We start from the raw sequence: 26,571 nt of genomic DNA, 5'->3' as shown, positions 1-26,571 counted from the left end.
CTCTCTCTCTCTCTCTCTCTGCCTTTATCTACCTCTATTATACTCTTAACTCCCCTCCCCATGCCCTGAATAAAATGTATTCTAAACTAAGGGGAAAAAAAAAAAAAAAAACCCTGCACATTCAACAATCAAGGATAACGACTGTTTCTTACCCATTTTTCTGAGATTGCTCAGATTTCTCTACTTGTGTATTAAGCTGTTTCATAGACTTTGTATTAAATATTTTGGTCTTGAAATTGATAACTTGCTTTGGAGTTGAAAATAAGGCACAGTAGTTCCAACAATAAGCTACATATATTATTTATATTTTTGCTGGTATGCCAAGGGACCATGGGTCTGCTAATAAATAACATGTCTAAACCTTCAAGAAAAAGAAAAAGAAAAAGACAAGACAAGAAATTCCCTGTAATTTGGGGCAGTCCTTTTTCATAGTTCCTTTGAAACCATAACACAGAAAAATGTTTGGCAGGGTGAGGGGGTGGCAGAGTTTATTCACTGAAAGCTTAATTATTCATGAGATTTGGTCCACTTACCAAGGATAATCAGTTATTGCCTTAAAACCTCAACATATAAAAGGGTTATACAGATTCCCTTAAGATGAGGATAGTAATTAAAGTATACCTTATAAGTATTTCAAATGTATATGTGTGTATATATATGTGTGTGTGCGTATACAAAACTAAACAAGAAACAATCCAGAGAGTCTCAGCTTCCTAAACAACAGAAGGAATGAAGAGATGTAAACTAAGCTCGATAAAATAACAGGGATTTAAGTATTTAAAAGTTCTCAAGGAAATCAATAGATAATTAATAAAACTTTATCAAAAATGGGGAAGTAGATAGGAGGTCTTATAGGTAACATAAATCCACATTTCCTAGCATGAAGTTGGTGCCTAATGTCTCACATTGATTAATCAAGTTATAGCTACAATGACATGTTTTGTGAAACACAGGCTCCAAAAATACCAAACATGAATCTTGCTCACTAACTAGATCTAGGGAACTTGTTTTGATTGTGTCAAAAGCATTCACTTTGTTTCTGTTTCCAGGGTAGCTGGAGACCTTACAGAAAATGCTGCGACTAGACCAAGGCTGGGTATGCCCAGACCCAGAGCATTACGGTCCAGGTGTCTTCAAATATCACCTTTTTTTTTTTTTTTTAAATTCCAGAACTAATCACATGCCCCATACATGCCTGTAATGCCAGAACTCAGGAGGCTGATGTAGAAGTATGAGTTCAAGACCATCCTGGGCTACATAGCAAGACTGTGTCTCAAAAGAAGGAAACCCTTGTTTAGTCAAAACAAGACTGCCAGTTCATCTTGCTGGGTTCACCAGAGTCTGTAATGTGCATATACTGACTCTGAGAAGGGAAATACATATATACTATTTCCTAAAACTTACTTGACATTAAACACACTTTTTAAAAGTGCCTTGGTCATTATCAGAGTCCATGAAAAATGTTTTGGAGAAAGCTAGGCATTAGTTTGCTATTACCATTGCCTTTAGACTTTTTATGACAGGTTTCCTAAGAATGTATTAAATGGTTCTTTACAATCAAAAATTCTTACAGCTGGAAAGCATCTCAGAGAGCATCTAATTAACTTTTGTTTTCCAAAGAATCAGGAAACTGAGACAAAGCTGCTGGCGAGAGTGACTTGGTTCATGTCTTCCAGCTAACTACTAGCCCTGATCTTCAAAAACCCCAGAGTTTGGTCTACTCCACATCACACAGTCAACCCCTCTCTAATACCCATGGCTTCCTTAGAGTGTCCTCTTCAAAATAGAAGACTCACATGACTAACATCCCCTCACAAGGGTGTATCATTCTAATTGGCAGCACACACTGGATTCTCCACAGCACGTCAGCCCCCAGGAATCACTGTCAGTGTGCAACTGGATCAATCTCTCCTTGTGGGCTTTTTAGATTTTTACTTTCTATTTTTTATTATGAGTATATGTGTGTACCAGTGTCGAGGTATGCACACATGAGTACAGTGTCCTCAGAAGCCAGAAGATGTTAGATCCCTTGGAGCTGGAGTTACAGGCAATCGTGAGTGACCCCAAGATATCCCAGGTGCTGGGAATTGAACTTGGTTTCTCTGCAAGAGTCGTACAAACTTTCAACTGTCCATACATCTCTCCAACCCTCCTTGTGGGTTTTACACCGTCACCGTAAAAAGCAGGTGGTTGCTCTATCGAAACTGCATTTTCTCCTGTACCAAGATGACAGTTGGTATGTTGTAACCACATACCTATTGAGTTCAGTCCTCTATCCAAGTCCTAATGATCTTCTGGGATATCTTGGTCGATGTCAACTTGGCTGTGATAGACAAGTGTGATGGTGTTGACCACCAGCTTTCCCTACGCTAAGGCTGCAGCATTCGAACCATACAGAGTCAGCATGACTGCTACCCATTAGTCTACAGTGATGGCACCAGATGAAGAGAGAGAACACAGATGACCAGGAAAGGAATTTATTCCTTACACATCTCAACAAGAATCCCATGTGCAAAATAAAAACTGTACCAGACCCAGGACCAGCTTCCTTCTCTCAGCACTCAGAGTTCACCGGAGCACAAGCACACCGAAGCCTTCACAGCTGCCACTTAGCACAGACTTCCCAAACCAACTCCCTTTTCTGTTCTTGAAAATGAAGATCAATGAAGTGGTGGGGGGAGCAAGCCTAGGCTTTTACTCTGTGCTTTCCTGGTTCCTGTGAGTTCACTAAAGGTAACCTTATTCTTTCTTTATCAAAGAACACCCAGGTCTCCTCCAGGCGACTTCCAACTGCACCTTATAGACGCCAACTTTCTCTTTCTTGAGCCACACTGCCCATTTTCTTCCTTTCTCTTGTTTCCTACATTTAATCTTCTATTAAAAGAATATATACACCCTAAAGTGCCTAAATCTTATCCAGTTTTCTTGTCCACACATCAAATAGCACCTTATAGAACTGTGGCAAAAGCAGAGAAAGATTTAAAGGCGCTTAGTACAGTACTCAGCACCTAGCAGCAGCTACTATATCAAGGTCCACCCACAAAAATGGACTGAAGCAGGAGGACCAAGAGTTTGAAGCCAACACATTTCAGACCAGCTTGTGCTACATACCTGAAGTTTCCAAAGACTTGGGCTGTCTCTCCCTCCCTTCTTCCTCATTTTCAAACCATGCTCCTGCCCCACATTGGCTTACAGCCTGGTCAGCTAAGTTGTTCTTGTAGAATCTTTATCCCTTTTCTTCTTGGAGACAGAACCTCCATCTCCTCAGCTGTACAGATGCTGCTGGAAAAGACAGCATCAGACGGGGCCTTGCCAATGCTAAAGCTCAAGCAAGGTTGGCAGGGATAGCCCCAGACACCATGCAGTCTCTCCTCCAGAGAAACAACAGTAGGGTTTACTGCTTACCATCCGGGTGATTGACGGTAGAACCCAAGTAAAGATGTAGCCTAAACTTTAAAGCAGATGCAGATATGTAAGATTTTGAATATGAAATGAGAACAGGGGTTTTAGCAGGAGTTGCAGCAAATGAGGGACCTTGGAGCCAAGGCCTTACTGAATTCCTCCAAAGGTTCCTGTGTTGGAAACTGGAGTGAAAGGTTCCTGCTAGCTGACCACAGTAGTGACCATCAGTCACCCAAGCATTTGGAGGACAGAGGCATGAAGATCAACTGTATAGCAAGTTCCAGGGGGGTGGGACTCCAGCCAGCTTGAGCACAGCGACCATGGCGACCGTGTGACCATGCAACCATGGCTCTGGCAGGCTGTGGCCTTCTCCCCCATCCCCTCTGCCTTGCTAAAAACCATTAGATTACATTCCTAAAGGAGCCACCAAGGTCCATTCCTTTATTTGTGTATTTCCTCTTCCTGAAGCTGACTACCAAGGTCCAGCTATCAAAATAACTTAAGTCAAGCAACCCAAACCCCCTTTGGCTCATCTAATTAACATCTAATTAACATGCCCAATTAAAATTACACATGTGACAGTTATCTTTATAAACTGCCACTTGCCTATGAACCATGTCTGTCTCCCCTCTATCCAGAGACAGTCTTGTCCCCACGGAATAAATACTCTGATCCTCTCCCCTGTTCCATCCTTCTTCTCCCTTGTCCTCTATTTCCTGTCTTTGTCTCTTATTCCCTTCCCTCTGTCTCTCTGGGGCAAATAAATCTTTGTGCTGAGAACTTGGTCTTGGAGTTCCTGAGCTGATATCGATCTCTTACATCAGGCTAACCTGGGCTTCCTGGGAGAGAGAGGTTATGTGAAGGGAATTTGAAGATGGAACTTTTAAGAGGTAATTAGGATAAGATGAAGTCATAAGAATGAGACCACATGGTGACTTTAGTGTCTTTATAAGACAAGAGGGCTAGGTACGTGTGGCCCAGTGGTAAAGCAAGACTACTTAACATGTATGAAGCCCTCGGCTCTCCTCTCTGTATCATAAAACAATAACAACTATAGCAAAGTCCAACTGCCAGCCCAGGGGTATGCGCCTGTAATTCCAACACCGGGAAGATAGAGGCAGGATTATAACAAGAGGGGAGGAGTGGAGAAATCTGAGTTAGCATGGTTGGCTATGTTTCACCATGTGACACCCTCCAGCCTGTTCTCACACATCACAAGGCCTTTCCCACGTGCTGAGCAGATGTTGGACACCATGTCCTTGAACTTTCCAGACTCTAGAATCATGAGTCAAATAAACTTCTACTCAGTCTCAGGCATTGTGTGATAGAGATAGGAAATGGACTAAGATAACAGACCTGTTTCTCACACACCCAGGGAGGGTTTAAAAGAGAGGCTGTATCATCCAGAGCTCGGTGCGGTGTGTCATGTGGTAGGCTATGGAAATAACAATTATAGATATAATGTAAAATTACAAATTCTATAAAACCTTAACCAAGTGTGTACAATCACAGAGCTTTCTCTCTTCTCCTTTTCCTGCCCACAAGTCCGTCAGAATGAAGTGCGATCTGCCTCATCCTTTTTTGGTCCTCTCTAATTTTAAACCTAGGGTCCCTTCTCTCACCCAGCAGGGGCTTGCTTGTTCTCATTCATGGAGATGGAGAAGTAGTGTGGGGCTGGATGGTCGGTCAGGTCGGCAGGGAGGGGAGTCAGTGAGACATTAACCACAGAGCAATCCGGGCTGAGGTCCTGCAGACAGCTTCCCAGGATGCATAGGTGTAAACAAGAAGTCATGCTCAAGAGTCAAGGGCATCACAGAGACAGACCTTGACAAAAAAGGCCAGGGCCATTCTGGTAAAAGCTGTTGGTTTCCCACCAAGTTCTTTATGCTGGGTGTGGTCAGCCACAGCTCCAAGTGCTGACTGTGGCCAAAGAGCCTCTTGTCCTTTCCAGTAAGAGTTTGGGATTTGAGGACGAGGGTTATGTGACCTCATACAACTGGTATTTTTCTCAGCAAGCTCTTTGAACTGTGGTCCTGGAGGGGCTGGCTCCCTAAGGGTGTGTTTGGGAAAACCCTGTAGAGAGGGATGTTTTGCTGGTACAGCAAAGCAAATGAAGAGTCTAGGCCAACCCCTATCCTCACCCTTGCAGCCCCTACCACAGGGTGTGGTAGAGCCTAGCTTGGTGAGGAACAGAGGTCAGGTTCCATAAATACAGTGGGGGCACCACACCTACAGTTTAGCTGCTCCTCAGAAGTCACCGCCCCCTGGGATAAAGTATCTAGGTAATATATAGGATGCGGCTCTAGAGGTGGGGACGAGACAACAATGCTTATTCTTCAAAGCTTCCCTCTCCAGCCAGGAAGAGGATAGAGAAGGAGGGCGCTCCAGCCATGACTCATGCACAGTTAATCTCTAGCAAACCTATCACCATGGAAACTGCCAATCATGCATGCTTTTCATCACTTAACCGAACATCTGCCAGGGGAAAACAAGTGGTTTGAATCATGTAGCCTGCCTCTGTGTTTACTTTGCCCACCCTGTCCCATGCCCCCCCTCCCCCCAGTAAACAGAGCCAGGGGAGGCTCCACTCCAAAGCAATGGGAGGTCCTCCTCTGCTTCCTAATTGGCTGTATGATGTCAGTCAGGTCCTTCCCAATATTTTCTGAGCCCCTCCTTCCCCAGTTGGGAAAAAAAAGGAAAACAAAACAAAACAAAAAACAAAACAAAAAACCCAAACAAAACCCCTCACATCAAAGGTTCTCACGCTGCTGTGAGAAGCAGGAGGCTTGCCTGGTCTCTAAGATGAGAAGCCCATGTAGCTGACACTCTATTCAGTATTATAATTTTAACTGCTGGACGGTTACAAAATGACATTTTCTTAAAGCACAGAAAATAAATCTGTGTTTGTGTGAGCATATGTAGATGTTGGGGGTGGATATTTGTTCATGGGTGGGTGCGTGGGTGAGCATGTACCATGGGGTGTGGGTGAGCATGTACCCTGGGAGTGTGGGTAAGCATGTACCATGGTACACGTGGCAGGCGGGCAGAGGACAACCTTGGAATGTCAGCCCTCACCTTTCTGCCTTGTCTGAGACAAGGTCTCTGCATAAAACAGGCTAGCTGCCTTGACCCTTCGGGAGATTCTTTCATCTCCACTCCCACCTCCTCGTGGCCTCGCTGGGACTGTAGATGCTTACCCTCCTGTGTCTGGCTTTTATATGTGTTTCAGTGAACAGAATCCACAACATCAGGCATGCTTGAGACAAGCCCTTTCCGTAGTGAGCCATCTCCTTGGCCTCAGAGAATACATCTCAACCGATATTCTTAGGTAGCTGTCTCAGATGAAGACAAAGACCCTCCCTGGAGCAGAATTTGTGGTGTGGTTATCCAGAAGGAGTTGTGGATTAAAAGACAGTAAGTTGGAGGGACTCGAGGGTGTAAATGTAGCTCAGTGGTAGAGTTCTTGTCTAGCTTGTAGCAGGCCATCCGTTCCAGTCTTACCAATCACACATATGCATGCAAAGAACATGAACAAGAAAAGAAAGGGGAGGAAAGGAAGGAAAGGGAGGGGGAGGCAGAGAGAAAGGGAAAGAGAAAGGAAAGGGAGATGGGAAGGCCTGGCTCTGCACACAGATACCCAACAGTGTGACCACTTGATGTGCCTTGGCGTTGGGTAAGAGCCCCAAAAGCTGGAACTGATCGAAGCATGGTAATACTAGATAGTGACATCCAGAATGATTGGCATTAGCTTTGAGTCATCTGGGTGGGATAGAATCTGAAGAGCCAGAGATCAACTTCTTCTCATTTTATAAACATGAAAGAGACATTTTGTTCACGTCATTGAATCTGCAGATGAGGATCCTGCTACTCAGCCCTAGTCACAGGGTCATTTCCAAGATTGGGGAAGGGGTAGGGGTGGGCAATGATCTAACAGAGTGGTCAGGTGGTAGGCACAAAGGGCAGTGTAGAGAATCCAGTGCTATATGGAAGGTAACCTTGTCAGGACTTGGAGCGTTCTAGAAATTGGGAGGAGTCATAAGAAGGTGCATGGAGTCAGGAGAAGGTGGGCAGAGTCAGCAGGAGGAGTGGAGTCAGGAGTTAGTCCCTATTGCTGGATGCCATCCTTGAGAACAGGAGAGCAAGAGAAGTGCCAGATGGAGGCAGGCAGAAAGGGTTTGACTCCAAAGTCATTCCATCTGAAGTGTCCGGGATGTTAAACAGGCGACTGAAGAAACTATGTGCTGAGGAGAAGCCTGGACTAGGGGGGTGAATGTGGGAGTTGGCAGCTCTGTGGGTGATTATTAAAGAAGGGAATTGGAAGAGATTAAGGAGAGGACAGGACTGGGGAGATGGCTCAGTTGGTCAAGTGCTAGCTGTGTACGCATGAGCTGCATCTCTAGAACCAAGGGATAAAGCCTGGTATGCGGGCATGGGTTTGTAACTCCAGTACAGGAAAGTCAGAGGCAAGCAGGTTCTTGGAGCTCACTGGCCACCAGACAGCTTAGCCAACTTGGCAAGTTCTAAGCTGCCAAAAGACCATGTCTCAAAAAAACATGGAGGCTGGAATCAGAGGAATGATAGCTGAGGTTGTCTTCTGGCCTCCACATACGTGTGTGTGCGTGCGTGTGTGCGCACACACATATGAGGAAAAGAAGAGACTGGGGCCAGCAGGAGCCTGAGGAAGTTGAATATGTAACAGGCAGACAGAGAAGAGAAGCAAGCAGGCAGGTGAGAGCTGTCTGGTGGTGTGTGACAGGCATTCAGAAGGGAGAGGAAGCGGTGGCTGCTGAGAGGTCAAACAAAGCAGGATGTCAGAAATGCTCACTGCCTAGCAGTGAGGTCAGAAGGAAGTCGCCGATGACCTTGGAAGGATCCAGTTCATCTGGGGACGATGCTCCAAGTTCTGAAAGGGGGTGTGGTAGAGATGAGCAGGAGATGGGCAAGGCAGATAGGGAGCCATCCATCTTACCTGGGGAAGGAGGAGAGAGAGCAAGGGACCTTTCCCAGAGAAGAGTGTGGGCTTGAGGCATGATGGTGAAATGTGTTTCCTTCAGTTTGGCAGCTTTATTCAAGCATAGCTCGGATTCGGTGAGCTGCATGGCGCCCACACAGCCACCAGCATACTCCAGAATGTACTGTCCATCTGAAGTGTCCTCCTGTCCCTCAGCGGCCCTTCCTCTATCCCCTTCACCCCTCTCTCCAGGCAAACTAAACTAAATTAAAGCTTGTTTCTTCTCAAACGTTATATAAATGGAGCTTATGTGATTTTACTTTTCCCTGACTTTTTGTATCATTTTTGGCTGTCTTGCTCAGCATAATTATTTTGAGACCCATATACATTCGCTGCATATATCAATAATTTCTTCCTTTTATGCTGTTCTTTTTGTGTGGCTGAACCGCAATTTATCTACTGACCTGTTGATACTCATCAAACTATTTCCATTTGGGGACTATACAAATTAAGCTGCTTTGAATATTTTAAGTCTTTGTTTTTATTTTTAGTGTGTATGATTGTGTATGTGTGTGTGTGTGTGTGTGTGTGTAGTGCAGTGCCTATGAAGGTCAGAAGAGGGAGTCTGATCCCCTAGAATTGGGGATGCAGGCAGTTGTGAGCCATTGTGGGAAATGGAGCTGGGCACCAAACTCTCACCTCTCACAAGTACAGTAGATGCCCATATATTTTTGGTTGTAAGCCTAGGCTTTAACGGCCGAGCCATCTCTCCAACCCAAATTAAGCTGCTTTGAATTTTCACATGTAAGTCTTCACACAAGTGCATACTTCCAGATAATTAGAGGTAGGATAGCTGGGTATTTGGAATTTTTAAGGAACTGTTCAAAGCTTTCTAAAGTGGTTCCCTTCAGTAGTATGGGTGCTTGGAATTTCTCCACAGCCATACAACACTTGTATGGAAGTCTCTTTTACATTAGGCATTCCAGTAGCTTCTCTTTTTCCCACCCTCTGTGCATATGGGGGAAGGGTGACAAGAAGGGACATGGCACGTGTAGGAAGCAGAGGATAGGAGACAGCTGACTTCAGCAACAGAGATACTTTTCTGGTCTGTGCCCCGGAAACAGCCCTGTCTTGAGCATTTCTCATGAACCACCTGTCATATGTTAGCTTCTTGTCTTCTTGGCCAGGGACCCACACGTGAGGCAAGAGCTCTACAGTCTCCTTCAGAAATTATGAGCAAGTAAAACCACTGTTAAAAAGAATGGATTTTTAAGTCATTTTTGGCCATCACCAAAGTCAACTTCAAACCCCCAGAGCACATGAAGGCCAACTGTGATGCTAAACTTCGGGAAGAAAGAACCCAGAGTACCTACCTGTAGCTGCAGGGAAGAACACCCCAAACACAGTGAAGAATGACTCCCCGGGGCTGTACTCTGGTAGAATGTTTCTCTGTAGCAGTTCTGGGGAGTAGCCAATAAAGCCATGTTCTGTAATGACACAAAGGAGCCCCAACAGAGCAGAGTGCCCAAGGGGACAGCGTGGTTTATAGCATGGTTTCTTTCTTCTTGAGACAATGACACACTCTGTAGCCCAGGCTAGCCTGGAACTTATTGGATAGTCTGGTCTGGCCTCAAATTTACTGTGATTCTCCTGCCTCAACCTCCTGAGTTGCTGGGATAATAGGCATACATCATCATGTGCAGACATATAATATTGAACATTCTAAGGCAGTACATGTGTGTGTGTGTGTGTGTGAGAGAGAGAGAGAAAGAGAGAGAGAGAGAGAGAGAGAGAGAGAGAGAGAATCTGACCTTTGTGTGTCTGCACCTATGGCTATCCAGGAGACAACGTGGAGAACAGTGGTTAGCTCAGCGGAGGGAAGACTTTTCATCTTTGCTTTATAGATTTCAGGATGGCTACAGGGTCTTTTCGTTGAGGGTCTATTTTTTTATTTGATTGCTTTCCGTAAAAAGAAATTGATTTTGCAAATAACTTCCCTGCTTGAAAACCTCCATGGGTCTCTGGGAGCTAAAAAAAAAAAAAAATAACGCCCAAACTCCTTAGGTTGAACAATTAAACTCCCCACATCCTGACAACAGTCTGCAGTGACCCCTTCACCCTTTGTTCCCACCCACCCACCCAACCCTGCCCCCCAGAGCACAACAAACGCCTATCCTGGCCCATCCTAGACCTTCACTGGAGTCATGTTCCCTGCCGTATCACCCCTCTCTCTATGCCATCAATACTGTGCTCAGTTTTTTCTTATATTCTCTCCCCTCCCCCACCCCCTTGTGCAGCTAGCTATTCAGTCTATCATACGTCTCTAGCCCCGGTTTTATTTTTAACTTGGAGACAGGATCACTCTAAGTTGCTCAGGCTGGCCCTGATCTCATTCTGTAGCCCAGGCTGGTCTGGAACTGTACGTCCTGTTGCCTCAACCACTCAAGTGGCTGGCATCACAGGCTGGCACCACCAGGCCTGACCTGTACTCATTCTTTAAGCTCAGACATGATCTTCCTTCCTCTGTCCTGATCAGGACTGAGTCTCCCTCTCGTTGTTCTTGCTATTTTATGCTCTGGCTGTTTTACGGGCCTTCAGAGATGGCTCAACAGTTAAGAGCGATAACTCCTCTTCCAGAGGGCCTGAGTTTAATTCCTAGTACCCACAAGGTGGTGTCTCAGCCCCCCACACAGCAGCTCACAGCTGTCTGTAACTCCAGTCCCTGGGGATCCAATGTCCTCTACTGACCTCCATGGGCACTGTAGGATATGCTCCACAGATATCCCATTCAGGCAAAACAGCTACACACATTAAATAAATAAATAAATAAATAAATAAATAAATAAATAAAATCTAGCCACTTTAGGTCTCTATGGAACCACATTTTTTTGTTTTGTCTTATAGTACCCAACTTATTGATATTACAGGCCAGAACAGCGATCTGCCAACTGAGCTATGTCCCCAGCCTCTACCACAGTCCTTGTTTTAAAAATGCTTGTTTTAACTTTATTTATGTGGATACATGAGTCTATTCACATGGAGTTCAAATGAGGGCATGGGATCCCCTGAAGCTCTAGGTATTAGGAAGCTGCTGGATATGGGTGCCGGAAACCGAACTTAAATCCTGTGACAGCAGGTACTCACTCCTAATCACAGAGCCATCTCTCCAGCCCCTCACCCATAGTTTTTTGTTTTGTGTTTTTGTTTTTGTTTTTTGTTTTTTGTTTTTTGTTTTTTGTTTTTTTTTTTTGGTTTTTTTTTTTTTTTTGGTTTTTCGAGACAGGGTTTCTCTGTATAGCCCTGGCTGTCCTGGAACTCACTCTCTAGACCAGGCTGGCCTCAAACTCAGAAATCCACCTGCCTCTGCCTCCCGAGTGCTGGGATCAAAGGTGTGCGCCACCATGCCCGGCTCAACCCACCCATAGTTCTTGAGGTGAGACATCCACTCTGGCACACCTCCACTCTACCTGGCCCACAATAGGTAGACCTCACAGTAAAATGGTAGACCAAATAGGACTCACAGTGAAATGACTCCTCTCATAGATCTCATGGGTACATCTCCTTCTCTGGCCCCTGCAGCACTCACTCTCAAGCTACTTTATTATAAGTCTGAGGTCTGAATTCTTCGAAGTATTTTAAATGTGTTTGTACATCAACCTAAACAACGTCTCTCAAGTGCCTTCAATCCATTTTGCTTCTTTGTCACCTTGAACAGCGTATGTGAATGTACTAGCAGGCCTTGGAACTCTGAGACACAAGTGAAGCATTCTTGGCTCAGAGACACCCCAAATATTCTGCTTTGGCTTTCAGTCTTGTCCCCTAGAACTTGCTAGCTTGCATCACCTCACCCCCACCACCACAGTGCCCCAGAGCTGAGCTTGAGGACAGAGCCCACCATAGCTGCAGGCCTGGTCCACCCCCACCCACCATTGACCTCCCCTCCACAAAGGGAGCTCCCTCGGCTCCCAGGAGACTGTGCGTTTCTTCAGCTTCCAGGAGTCATAACTTCACAGGAAAAATATTCTTCAAGAGAATTATGAAGCTCCAAGACACACAGGGAGCCTTTGGGAGTCCGGTCCACACTTTCAAATCATCGTCAATTGCTTTCTCTTGGCTGAATATAGACTTTGTTCTGGCATATTAAATCCCAAGCACCGGGTTTCTGAATGGCTTGGCCTCCTCACAGCTGGTCCTCCCCTCTTCAACAAAAAGCAATAACAAGCTAAGTTAACTTTAGCTTACCCGCTGGCTGACCCCACAGACTAGTCTTCCTGAGGAGAAAACCAGGGCAGCCTTGGAGCTTGGCTCAGCCAGGCCAAGATGACGCACAGCTGAGCCAGGGCTGTGCACCCCGGGGCAGGCCAGCCCACAGCACATAAACACCTCATTCCACATGGTTCCTCTCCACCGCCTCCAAGGAGGTCTTAGAACTCGGAGGGTTTTGGGACCCTGGCCTGAGAGCTTTGCCTAGCCTGAGAGGTTGCTTAGTTGGGTCGACTGGGAAGCCTTCTCTACCTCTTCCCTTCACATCTACAGGCTGAGAAAATTGGGCAAGGCAGAGGCCTCGAGGCTGCCTCTCCAGGGCCAATGAGAAAGGCAGCTCTAACATGTCCATAGCATATCTTTACGGTGGTGCAGAAGCATACACTAATACACAGCTTACCAGCAGAGACACTGACATACTCACAAGCATGCACTATACCCGAGCACACACATATACTGACGCACAGACACACACACACTCACACCTATACACGAGGGTATTTCATAAGCACGCATTCACACCAGACCATTCAAAAATATACTTCTATGCGCACAGGAGCACGCGTGGGCACATTCATACGGACACACTCACACTGACACGCCCACGAGCACATTCACTGGCACACACAATCCTGCTACCCTGACCCTCTGCCCTGGGATAAGTCTAATTCTTAGCCTTTCTTGGAGAGATAATCCTAACCTTGAAAAGAACCTGTTGACGAGGATAATTAATGCTTTCTTGCAATCATGTGAATGTGGGGAAAGATCTAAGTCTCTAACTATGGAGAACTGAGATATTTTAGATGTCAGTGAAGATGTTTGAAGTCAGACCTGGAGGCACAGACGTGTAACCTCCAGCCACTCAGGAGGCGAGAATTTTGATTGACAGGAAGAGAAGGGGGCTGAGGTACAGCTCAGAGTGTCACTCTTACCCAGCATGCATGAGGACCCGTACCATCGCAAACCACCACAGTACTTAGTAGCGCAGAAAACTGACGTGCCATAATCTTATCTAATACCTAGCATGCTAATTAAAAATAAATAAATAAAAACTTCCAATGTTTTAAATATTAAAAATAAACTTATACATGGAAGAAATATCTATGCCAGGCCTGGTAGTACGTGCCTTTGAGTTTGAGGCCAGCCTGGACTACAGAGTGAGTTCCAGGATAGCCAGGGCTACACAGAGAAACCCTGTCTCAAAAAAACCAAAATATTAACTGTGGTTGTCTATATAAATAATTACGGCAATTCTCATTCTCTCTGTCTCTCCCTCCTCCTTCCTTGAGGCAGATCTATCTCTATCTCTCCCTCTGTCTGTCCGTCCTCCCTCCCTGGGATCTAGCTCTTTCTCCCTCTTTGCTTCCCACTCTTTCTTCATCTGCCCTTTCCCTCCCAAGATAGATTTGATTACGTAGCTTGGGTTGGCCTGGAGTTCCTGACCCACCTGGCTCCACCTCCCCAGTGCACAGGTTCCTAACATCTGCCACTAGACGCAGCAAGTCTTCTCCTTCAAAATTTTCCTATAAAATTTCCGCAGTTAAGAAAAAAAATTGAAGGCAATCTACTTATTATGAAAAAAATCGTATCTTTCAGGAAAATGAATGATCCCACGTGAAAGCCAAGTGTCTGCAGGGCCACCCCAAATGTGCCATCTTCTTTTCTTTCTCCCCGTGTATACTTGTCCTGCTTCCCTGGATGATTAGAGTCCTTTATGAGGAAGTCACGAGTAAGAGAATAAATAGCACTTAATTAGGGAGGGACATCACCCACAACACAGCCAGAGGGGTTCAGTAAGGCTCTGAAGTGAGATCTGAGGCTGTGGCCTTGAGTCTAGAATTTGGGGCCTAGGGAGATAATCTATAGTTTTTCTGACCAAGCTCATGGGGACAGGGCATTGGGCCTGGTGGCTTGGTTCCCATTTTTCTCTCAGATGAAAAAGGAGTGTCTGAGACTGGCCTTATTACACACACACACACACACACACACACACACACATCTCCCAAGCCTGTTGATGCTTGCTCATTCTGATTCCCTCTCCTCTCAGGATTTGTCATGTCCTGGGACAGCTCAGACTGAGGCTTGCCACTCTGCCTCCCACACAGAGCGGTCCTCTTCAGTTCCAGAAACCGGTGTCTCCCTCAGGCAGACTTCATCTGGGAAAGGCAGGCATGTCCTGTGGAGCACCACAGGTCAGAGGCACCGAGTAGGGTTGATAGAGGCCCAGCTGAGAGGATAGCCAACCCTGCTGGGATTCCAGGTCTGTCTGCATTCAAGACTCCCCATGCACTATGTTTGGGGCTTCTGTTTTTGCAGGACTAGGGTTCGAGGCAAGTGCCCTAGCCTTGAGCTACACCCCCAAACAAAGCTTGCTTCCTGCCACCCAAATGGCAACTGCCTGCTGCAAAAACTGGGTCCTGTCAGCTGCCATCTCCAAGCCTAAGTGCCTGGGATGCTGAGAGCCTGCAGCTGCTGCCTGTGAATGCGCCTGGGCTTGACCTGAACATCTGCTTCTGTATCCACCGAGTAAAAATACTCTGGGGCCCCTCTGTGCTGTGTACTTTTAAAGACCAAAAGCAGAATGGGGGAGGGGTGGGAGAAACAAATCCTCACGGGCCCAGGCAGGAAGAGGCAGAGGGATGCCCTTGCAGGCCTGTGTGTAGGAAGACCTAACTTCTCCCCAGATTCCGGTCACTCCCCTGAAGCTGTCAGTAGGCTGTAGTTCTTGGGGGCTTAGTGTTACCTCCTCAAGGGGGTGCAGACGGAAGCTCTCCCCTTCCCGTGGTAAATGCCTTTAGCGGTGATGTAAGAATCGCTGATCTGGGTTTGGGTACCAGTTGCCCAGGCTCACAGACCTAGCCACACGGGGCGCAATGGCTGCTGGGAAACACCCTGTGGCATCTGTAGTGTAAGTACTCACCCAGCCCACTACACACACAAACCCTGGTGAACTGAGTACGGGCAGTTGAGACCTTGGTGACGGAGTCCCGTTGTGACTGTGGACTAACTTAGAAAATGAGGCTTCTAAAAACGTTGCTGGTGTTGCTGCTGTGGGTTGTGGGTTGTGGGCTGTGGGCTGCGGGCGGAGCTTCCCGCATCATCCGCTTTCTTCTGGGCTCAGGTCCCCCACCCTGCAATCAGTAACCGGTGACCAGGGACCAGGGACCAGCCAGACAAGCCTTTCCTGGGAAGGGACAATGAGAGAGTCTGGTCCAACCAGGAATAGAAAGAGTGGAGGAAGGGCTTGGAGAGAGGAAGGGAGGCAGCGGCGCCCCCCAGACTGAGGGAGGGTGGGGCCTGAGAGATCACAGGAAGAGTCACTATGCAAGGAAAAGGAAAGGAGAGGCCGAGGTTCTGGGAAAACACAGGCACCAAAACAGCCCCGAAGGGAGGGGCGCGAGGGACACTGGCAGGGGAAGGGAAGGCCACCAGGGTTCAGCACGCTGAGATCCTCAAAGAAGAAGGAAATACAGTACAGTCACTGCCGGAAGTACTACTCGAGCCTCCAGCAGCGTGTGGCCGGTCCTAAGCCCCCGCCCTAACCCCCTCAGCTGTGGAGTTGGACTGACATCCATGAGAGCCCAGTGTCGAACTACCTGTCATCCTCTGGGGACAGAGACTCAGGCACATCTAAAATAGCCTGACAGAGGGGTGAGGAAAAGGAGTGTTCAAAGAGTGCCCATCTCACAGCGGCAACAAGGGGCAAGAGGCGCTTAGCAGCAGGAACCCTGTCAGCCTGGGCTTTAGCATTATCATCTACCCCTCTGGGATCCTGATCACAGGGAGGCATGGCGTGGGGACATGTCCCAGCTGGGTTCCTCTTGCCTGGGCATTGGGTGTGAGATCTAGACCAGGTATAAGACTGCCCCGAAGCTCCTGCCCTGCCACTGGGAACCAGCAGATGACAACCAGCATCACCAACACAGCTACAACCTGTCTGGGACTCGGGCCTTGAATGGTTTTATCTTCCACAGTTTTAAGTCAACAGTGATTTGTGGTTTTCCTGAGTGCAGATAATGAGAGATGAAAAGAGGGAAGAAGGGCAGGGGTATGGTCTGCTTGACTGGGCCATTTTTAAAATTTGTATTTTTTTTTTAATTCTCATACAATATATTTTAATCATATTCTTTTCTCTCTCTTAATTCTTCCCCACAACCAACTTTGTGTTCTCTCTCTCTCTCTCTCTCTCTCTCTCTCTCTCTCTCTCTCTCAAACACAATAACAAAATAAGGAAAACAAACAAAACCACAAAATCAAAACAGACAAAAATAAAGAAAAAAAAATCAGTAAGACAAAAAATACCATAATAAAACAAAAAGTACACACACACAAACCAAGACCACAGAGACTTCTATGTTGTCCAATAATTCCTGGGCCTACCTCGAATGTGGCTGATATTCCTAGTGATACACCATTGGAGAAAACTGGTTGTTGTTGTTGTTGTTTCTTTCCCAGAAAGTAATCAATTACAAACAGCTCCTGGTTAGGAGTGGGGTTGGGTACATTCCCGTGTGTGACACTGCTACCATACTCAAGAACCTGAGGCTTCCTCGGTCATGGTCCCTAGCGAAAACAGAACACTATTATTCTGCTAAACAATAACAACAACATAGCAATAAAGTGACACCTTGCTATATCCACAGATCAGAGCATTGCTCCATCCAATCAGAGAAGCCTCCTCCTACAGTAGATGAGAGCTAACGACAAGGAGACCCACAACTGGACACTGTCCAGAGAGTGAGAGACTCTGGAACACTGTGTCCTAAATGGGATATCTTTATCAAACTCTTCCGTCCAAAGTTCGAAGTTCTATGAAGAAGAGGATGTGGGCAGATTGTACGAGCCAGAGGTGGTGAAGACTCCAGAGAAACATCATTTTTTCAGACCCCACAGGATGCATGCACACGTAAACTTACAGAGACCGAGCCACTTTAACCACGAAAGACACTAGTGTGCAGGACGGAAGCAGAATATTTAGAAGATGCAAGAGTCAAACGAAGAGAAACCCCAGATACTGCCCAAGCCATATATGATGGATTCCCCCTGCCCAGCACAATTAGAGGTGTCCAGAAAAGTGTTTTGAACTGGAACCAAAGCTGGATGTGGTGGGGCTTGCCGGTGACCTCAAACTGAGGCAGGTGCTTGAAGAGTTCGAGGCTGGCTTCAGAGCAAGAGGTGGCCTCAAAGAAAATCCTAAAAAGGATAGACCATATCCAGTGTGTACAGCTAATGGGCCTGCAGAGAAGAAAGAGGAGATAGGACAGGTTTGAAAGAGGCCCCAGGGAACTCTGGGCAGTGAGCTGGGAGCAGCCCTCAACCTGCACTCTGGCCTCATCCCTGGTAACTTTGGTCGTTCAAGGAGGGGTTGCGGAGAGGAGTGAACGAGGTCTCCAAGTCTGAGACTCCACCCAGAGAGAAAACATGAAGAGAGGGCTGGACATTCAGCAGGGGCCAGAAGGGAAACGTGAAATGGGGCTGGGCCTGCAGGGTCCACCCAGATTGCCCAGGGAAAGCAGCCTGGAGCCTCCTCTGTCCCTGGGGAAGGCCTCCACCCTGAGCGGGACAGGCTGCCAGGAAGCAGTAACACCCCCCCAACCCCCACACACACATACACACATTCTGGCATCCAAGGGGATGAAGGGCCAGAGGACGGAGGGGTAGATGCTCTGCTCTGACGGGGGAGTGACTAAGTGTCCAGCAACTGAACCCTTGCCACCTCTACACTCTGAAAGAGCAGCCTGGTTCCTCTGAGCTGAGCGTTCTTCCTTGTGGAAGGGAAGCTGAACATCTCCTATTGCAAGATGGCTTCTAACAGCCAAATTGTGCCTTCTATGACCAATGGCCTCTGTTTTTTAAAAGTACTTGGGGGCTGGAGAGATGGCTCAGTGGTTAAGAGCACTGACTGCTCTTCCAGAGGTCCTGAGTTCAATTCCCAGCAACCACATGGTGGCTCACAGTCATCTGTATTGGCATCCGATGCCCTCTTCTGATGTGTCTGAAGACAGCTACAGTATATTTATGTATAATAATAAATAACCCTTTGGGCCAGAGTGAGCAGGGTTGATTGGAGCCAGCAGAGGTCCTAAAAATACAATTCCCAACAACCACATGAAGGCTCACAACCATCTGTACAGCTACACTGCATTCGTATACATAAAATAAATAAATAAATAAATCTTTTTTAAAAAAAAAATGCCAGGAATGAGGACCAAGCCTGACTTGGGCTCTAAGAAGAAAGCATCACCTTAAGGAGAGGAAAGCAATAGCTACTGGGGCAGACAAGCTTGTGCCAGACCCCATGTGGAGTGCTGTCCCAGCTGGACATTTAAGCTGTCAACAGCCTGGCACACGTTCTCAGTGAGGTAGGAATCCCAGAGAGAGGGGCCCAGGGCAGATTTGAACACTGTGCTGGCCTCACAACTATCCCAAGGATGCAGGGAGACCTGGCAGGGAGCCAGGAGCTCCAGGGGCAACTAGGGCCCTGCTTTGGGGACTAGAGAGGTCCCACCCACTGTGGCCCCAGATCCCCCCCCCCCACCAGGCCTGGCCTGTGTAACTCTCAGCCTGAAGGATCCCCTGAGAAAGGAAAAGCTGGCCTCTTATCTCCTGGGGTAAAGGAATGCGCTCTCCTGCCAGGACAAGGGGCTGCTGGACAGGAAGTCTCCACCCTAGCTATGGGTTCCTCCCAGTCACCACTTGCTCCTTCTGGCTGTCCCTGCCTCTGGCATCCACTTCCCATGCTTAAACTTCTGACCTGACCTCCCCAACAGAATTCTAAGCCATTTTACCCCCCTCCACCCGCAAGCCTCCTCCAATTAGCTACCCACTCATAGCTCCATGCCACTGGGGAATTCTGACCCAGAAGTCCATCCCCTGCCCCACTTCTATGTGGCTATGCTCCCCAGGCAGATGGCTGAGGATGCCAAGTGGCCTTGTAGTGCACAGGACCATCTCAGAGATACATTCCTGCTGTGCAGCAGGCTGACACACTGAAACACACAGCTCCTGCCTCGCAAGTCTCCAAGCCAATCCCAACCAGGAAACAAATCAGAAAGCCTCCCTAGAATCCCATGGCATGGAGCTGGGGATGCACATCAGTGGTAAAGCATGTGTTCAACATGAACAAGGCCCTGGGTTCAATTCCCAGCAACACAGAAAACAGACAACAGTGGCAGAGAGAATCTCATGGATGACAGCTCAGTATCACAGAATCTTAGAACGGTCCAGGGACTCTGCCCTGACACCCATTTTATAGATGGAAATTCTGAGGCCCAGGAAAAGTGAGTCCTATACCACAAGATTGGCAGCTGGTCGGGTAAGGGCAGGACCCAGGGAATCTAAGCCTCCACTCAACAATGTGTCCTCACAGGCCCCGTAGCAGCAATCATATGTATTGTTATTATGGGGCTATTTGACTATTTTTCCATTAGACTATGCACCAGGTAGCTATTTTCCTGGTATGGCTATACTGTCTTACCACATGATACATGCAAAAACATAAAATATTTTTAAGAATAACATTTGGGATCAAGCCAAGTGTCCACAACCGGAAAAGGCATAAACAAAATGTAGTGTACTTGGGGAATGGAATATCATTCAGCCATGAAAAGGGATGAAGTGGTGGCTAGAAAGAAAGCGTAGCTGGTAACCTACTTGCGTGGCAAACAAGGGGACCTGAGTTCAACACTCCAGAATCCAGATTTTAATAGGCGGAGAGCCAAAGAATTGACTCAGAGGGCAGGAAAACTTGTCCTACAGTCATGAGGACAAGATTCCTCCGGCATCCCTGTCACAAGATGGGTTTCCCTGCAGATAGATGCCTAGAACCTCAGCAATGAGGGTGGGGAGACAGGAGGGTTATAGAGGCTTGCTGGCTTCCAGCCTAGCTGAGAAAATATAAGTTCTGGTGCCAGCAGAGGCCAAGAGAGGGCATCAGATCTGCATCTGGAGCTACAGATGCTCCTGAGTGCTGGGAACCAAACCCAGGTCCAACACAAGAGTGGCCAGTGCTTCTAACCACCGAGTCATCCCTCAGCCCCACTAATCACATATGCTTAAAAGTGGGGTGTGGTGACACACGCTTATAATCCTGCCACTGGGGAAACAGAGATGAGCAAACAGATCCCTGGGGCTCCCTGGCCAGTCAGTCTTACCTACTTGGGGAGTTCCAGGCCAGTGAGAAACCCTGTCTCGAAAGCGCGGTGGACAACACCTGAGGAACAGCAGCTAAGATTGTCCTCTGGCCTCTGCATACACGGACTCATGCATGGATGGACACAGACAGACAGACAGACAGACAGACAGATACACACACACTCACTCACACCATACACAAAGGGATGAAACACTGGACATACTACAACTTAGGTGGTCTTTAAAAACATCACTCCAAGTGAAAGGACAAGCGCCCTAGGAGTCCATTCCTGTGTAGCATCCAGCCTGACAAACTCAGAGCCAGACACGGCAGAACAGTTCCTCGGGGCCCAGGGACTCGTTTTCTATGTGAGGTGAGGAACCCTTCGGGAGCCGATGGTGGTGACTGCTGTATATAGTGCTGACTGTGACTAACCCCACTGAATCGCTTACCTAAATATGGTTTAAACATGAACTCACACCTTAGAGATATTTTATCACAATAAAAAAACCCAAAAGAACCCATTTCTTTGCGCATGCCCCCTCAGAGATCACAGCCCACAGCCTTGATTTAGACCCAGCTCCCGCCTGCTTTACACACATAGAAATAGGGAACAAAAGCACTTCTTGGTTGAGGCCAGTGGGAAATCAGCTATGAAGCAATAATCTCCCAGACATGGCTATTCCCGGAACAGGGCTGGCTAGAGCCCAGGAGGGATAGATCAGTGCTAGGCTTGCTGTTATCTATCTGTCCGGTGCAGATACGGACAGAGCCCTGTGTGTTCTTGAGTTTAGGTGGAAGCCTGGGCTCCCTTTGCTGACACCCGGGGAGCCTTGGTGTGTCAGCAGTGGAGGTGAGAGGCAGGCAAGGAGGCCATCAAGAAGCAGAAGTTTGGGTGTCTCAGTGTCAGGTGTTCTCAAGTCATACTTGGCCCACATGTTCCCACTTCCAAGACTCTTCTGGTCACCAGGACTTGAGGACTGGGAACATTTAACTGTGGTCCCCACAAGCCAGAAATAGCCTTGGGGTAATATGCTATCAACCTAGGTGGCCCTGTGACAGTGGCAGCATGCTGGCTCTACTGCTCTAATCTGTTCCCATGTCCCCTCAGAGGCTGGCAGAGCTCACTGCTCAGGCACCATAGCCTTCAGATGCTAAGAGGAAGCAGGCAGGGGTGCGCCTGACTGCACTCATTTCCTTTACAAGCCCTCCTGCACCTTTGCTTTCGAGGGCTCATGCAGAGTGAGGGGCTGTCTGGGGCATCTCCTAACAGGAGACACCTCAGGGTCCCTTTTCCTTCTGCATCAATTCCTCAGTTCAGACTGGATGCCATCATCGAGATGCAGTACCTGGAAGCTTTGTTAATGGGGTAGAAAGTGTTGTAATGACAGCCACCGACACAAAGAAACAGAGGAGTAAGGTCTCATCCAGATGGCTTGGATTAAAGTGTCCCCGTGCCTACCTCACAGTGCAGAGCCTAGTCCCAGGAGCAGCAGGGCCTAAGCACTGTTCAAAGTATGCTCGTGGGTCCACTCCTTCCTCATCCCTGACCAAGCACACAAGAATTTTCATTTTCACACGGGCCCTAGATCCTGAGACCTGAAAAACACTGTCTTAGCACACAACCCAGTGGCTTCCAGGGGCTTCTCCTTTTAAGATAAGCAGTGATGGTTACAATAACTCTCTGCAGAGCGCCTGCTTCATGCCAGGGTCCACACCGGGTCTCACACAGACAGTAAGTATCTTACTTCATTCTTTGACAGTCCAGCAGGGCAGCCATTACCACTTGTTTTCAGATATGAGGGAAAAGAGGTTGGTAGGATCTGTGCAGCAAGTTGCAGCCAAGCTGGGATTTGCTATGAGGGGCCTAACTCTAAAAGCAGGGCTCAGGACAGTAATTGTGCTGTAACCTTTAGCACCAGGCCAGCAACGACAACCTCTTGCCAAGCCCCTGTAGGGCCTAAAACTTCACCTGTGTTCCCCAGGGAGGTGTTCCAGAGGCTTCCTAGGCCTGGCCTGCTGCTGCTAAGCCAGAAGCAGCCTCAGTATCTTCTCAGAACTTGTCCACAAAGAGGAGCGTGCATGGACGCCTGCAGAGTACATGGGGGTCCAGGAATAGCGTGGATTGGGAGTTGGAACAGTGAGCAGGCCTGGGGACTGCTTCATTATGAGTTCAGAAATCTCAGCACTGGACCCCAGAGTGAGGACACAGGGAAGAAAACTGGGGTGCACCAGGTCAATCCCCACATTACTGTATAACTTGCAAATTTATGACGACAACCCTAGGAGGAAGCCCGGCTCAGCCAGCTCCACCAGGCCATCCTCCACAGGCTCCTGGATCTCCAGTCAACCTTAGCTCTGCCTCAGCGACTCGCTGTGACTGCCCATTCCCTGATGTGCAGGATACGAGGCATGCCTGGCAGCCCCACCCTCCATCGTGATGCCTCCACACGCACACAGTCAGTGCTCCCAAAGTGCTTTAGCTTCTAAGTGTCGTGATTTGCTCTCCCACCAACAGCGGAGCGCTCTGCAGAGTACTCAATGCCACGGGGCCACTGACCTCGGCCCCTAGAGCGAGAGGCACACAAGGCTGGCTGAGCGGGAGCGTGGAGGGTCGCAGGCAGAACTTGCTCACCTCAGGGCTCCATCCTTGCTCAGTGATGTTAAAGAACCTCCCAAGCCAGTGATTTCATACACCAGGCATTCGTCCCCAGAACTCTGGCCAGGGAGGCCGCCTGCCGACAGAGCTGGATCCCACACAAGGGCAGAAACTGGGCAACACTGACTCTCACTTGCTCCGTACCATTGATCGGGCTCCACGGCCTCTTCAGCCTGTGGTTCCATTCTCTGCCCTTTAGTGCGAATGGCAGCAAGATGAAAACAATCCCGTGGACCCATCTCAGTTGTAGGGTGGGGTTTGGGGCCAGGGAGCTAACATTCCGGCCAGTCACTCTATCAGAACCAAACTCAGGAAGAAAGAAAGGAGTGAGACTGAGTAATCCTCCTAGCACTCCTGGCCGCCATTCTGCCCATAGAAAACGTAACAGGAGCCAGACCCATAAAGCAGGACTTCCAGGCACCTAAAGCCCTTTCCACCTCAGCAGAGACACACTAAAAGTCCAACACACTCTTAAAAACAAGAATCTCCCACATACAATGGTATCCCATAGGTGGAACAAACTTGCCTCTGGCTGGAATTATCCAGGAAGATAGGACGTGGGAGGAACTGAGGGCAAAGAAAAAGAACAGAAAGAAAGGGAGAAATAAAGGAAGACACAGAGAGTCAGGAGGGAGCCAGGAGTGAGGGAGGTGACTCCGAGGGCTGTGGTAATCTGGCTTTGCTGTAGTTCCAAAATCTCCACCCAGACCCTCGTCTTATCGCTTTCCACTGTTTAATCTTCTAAAAAAATTCCTATGTTCTGATCCACAATCTTTCTCCCTTTAGGGCCAAGGATGCTTCTGGGAATCTGGCGGCAGTCCTGGACTCCCTCCCAGAAAAACACACTTATCCACTTCTCAAAATTTCAGGAGCTCTTGGACTGGAATGCTCGGAGCTAGGATCACCACTGTCATCAGGGAAACTCATAAGAGCCCCAATGAAAGTGTTTAAATGAAACTAAATTAGATTAAACTAAGGGTGGGAGAGGTGATGTGGTGGTGCATGCTGGAATGTCAGTGCTTGCGAGGCTGGGGTAGGGGGATCTCTACAAGTTCAAAGCTGGTCTGGTCTACAGAGCAAATCTCAGGATAGTAAGGTCATATCTCTGTTCCCTACCTTCTGAAAGGGGGGATGGGATGTGGCTTTAGGGAGAACACTGGCTGCACTTGAGAGTATTTGGGGCCCAAGCACTTCTCCCTAGGGAAGACCTTACCAGGCAAACTAGAAGCAAGACCCAGGGCCACTCATGTGCACGGATGGTTATTATGCAGTAAAAGGCCCGCCTTTGACACAGGCAGCACTATCCACCTGTTCGGACTCGGAATTCACTCTTTACAGGCTCATGGAATTGTTAAATAACAATAGTTCCAAAATCTAACTGTACTTAAGAATCACCAGTATGTTTGTGTAAAATGCAGATTTCAACTCAAATTTTGAGTCTATTCCAGTGAGTCTTCGGGTGGTTGGATGCAGGCAGTCTGCAGACCCAACTGAGACGCACTGTCCTTGCAGAAATTCAGAATAAACCTTGGGAGGCTGGGCCAGTTAGCAGATTCCTGCTGCCCCTGATGGGGCAGGACTAGGCATGTGTGCCATGGTAACATAAGACTAGCTTTGGCTCCTGCATCTAGAAGGTTCCTTGCAGGGAAAAAGGTGGAGTGCCACAGGGACCTTTAAGGCGACACTTCTCAGATCTGGTTGTACACAAAGCACAACGATATAGGCGTGAAAATGGCATAAGGAACCTGCTACTTTGTATGCTCATGGGAAATTTTAAAAACAGCAACAACAAAGAGTCACCAGGAATATTTCTCATAATCCAAATTTCTAGGTCAAAGGCTCTTAGGGAATCTACACAAACACATACAGACATGAACATGCACAAACAAACACACACACACACACACATATGCGTGCACACACACATTTGACTATTGATTCTGGCACTGAGGCAGGTTTTAGGACTTGCAGAGCTTGGTGGCTCACACCTAGAAACCCAGCACTTGGAAGGCTGAGTTATAGCTTCAAATTTGAGGATAGCCTAGACTGTATAACAAGTAGAAGACCAGCCTAGGCTACAAAGTAAGACCTAGTATCAAAAAAGCAGGATATGGGGGTGGGAAGAGCCTTATACTGTTATGATATCCCCATGCCCAATGGCATTTGATCAAGATATCAGGTTTATTCTAAGGATGCCTTGAGAAATTCAAAATGTTCTCGGAATTCAACAAAACTCAGCGGACATTGCTAGAGTGTCTTGTCTGCTGACTGTGAGGTTGAAAGCCTCGGTCTCCCACTAGGACACGTTCTGCCCCTAAGCTATACTTCTGCAGTGTCTTCTTTCTTTTCTCTGAAGAGACTGAGGACTGAGACTGTAAGGGTCACTGAGACTGTGAGGCCTCTTATCTCACTGTCCCTTCCTTGTCCTAAGCAAGTGCCCTGCCTCTGAGCTACATGCCTGGCCAGGTATGAGTATCGTTAACATTCTGATTCACTGAAACGTGAGTGAATGTTTTACAATGAACACACTTTGTAATGATAGGTATTTTTTCCACCAGAAAAAATTTGAACGTAGTAAAACTGACAGCGGTCTAGACTTGAGGAAATAAAGTCTATCGCATCCATTGATCTCTGAGTGCTCCGGGAGGCAGGGACTCTCAATTTCTGTTTCCCAGACACGGAAGCTGCTGTGCAGACAGGTGATTTCCCCAAGGTCACAGAGTGAGGAAATGGCAGAGCTGGGACAAAGTCTGGGTCCCATGGCTTCCTCCCTGATGCAGTGTGGGCAGATTTGCTCGTAGACTGTGGGACGTCTGCTCTGTGACATCACTTCCACTCTGCATCTCTGCAGCTTCCCTCTGGTTTCAAGAAGGAACTGGGGGGGAGGGGGATACATGGTGGGTTTTTCTGGATGCTGGTGGTTTTGGTTATAACTAGTATCTCCTCATTACTTTAGGAAGTAATATCCCACCATATCTAGCTCCTTGCTTCACTTTTTTCTTAAAGAAAGAAATTAACTGAAGAATTTCTCATTGAAATCATAAAAGCTAAATAATGAAGGCTGGCTAGCCAAAGAGAAGTTGGACTCTGCTTGGCTTCACCTCCCTAGCACGGGGGTCACAAGCAGGTACCCCCACAGCCATCTTTTTTTTTTTTTTTTTT

The 26,571-nt window shown here is 47.7% G+C and overlaps 1 protein-coding gene across 2 annotated transcripts in view; it reads right to left on the bottom strand.

Moving 5' to 3' along the window:
* Slc12a8 (solute carrier family 12 member 8) overlaps nucleotides 1-26,571 on the bottom strand; it is a 151,974-nt gene that overhangs the window by 68,780 nt on the left and 56,623 nt on the right. For both annotated transcript variants that reach the window (XM_021185435.1, XM_029470724.1), the window contains one exon: nucleotides 9,727-9,840. In XM_021185435.1, the coding sequence (XP_021041094.1) occupies nucleotides 9,727-9,840 (114 nt within the window). The remainder of the gene's footprint in view (nucleotides 1-9,726; nucleotides 9,841-26,571) is intronic.

Source organism: Mus caroli, chromosome 16 (genome assembly GCF_900094665.2).
Source record: "Mus caroli chromosome 16, CAROLI_EIJ_v1.1, whole genome shotgun sequence".
Taxonomy (NCBI): Eukaryota; Metazoa; Chordata; class Mammalia; order Rodentia; family Muridae; genus Mus; species Mus caroli.
Note: the sequence above shows the minus strand (reverse complement) of the source record. Positions and strands in the feature narration are given on the sequence as shown.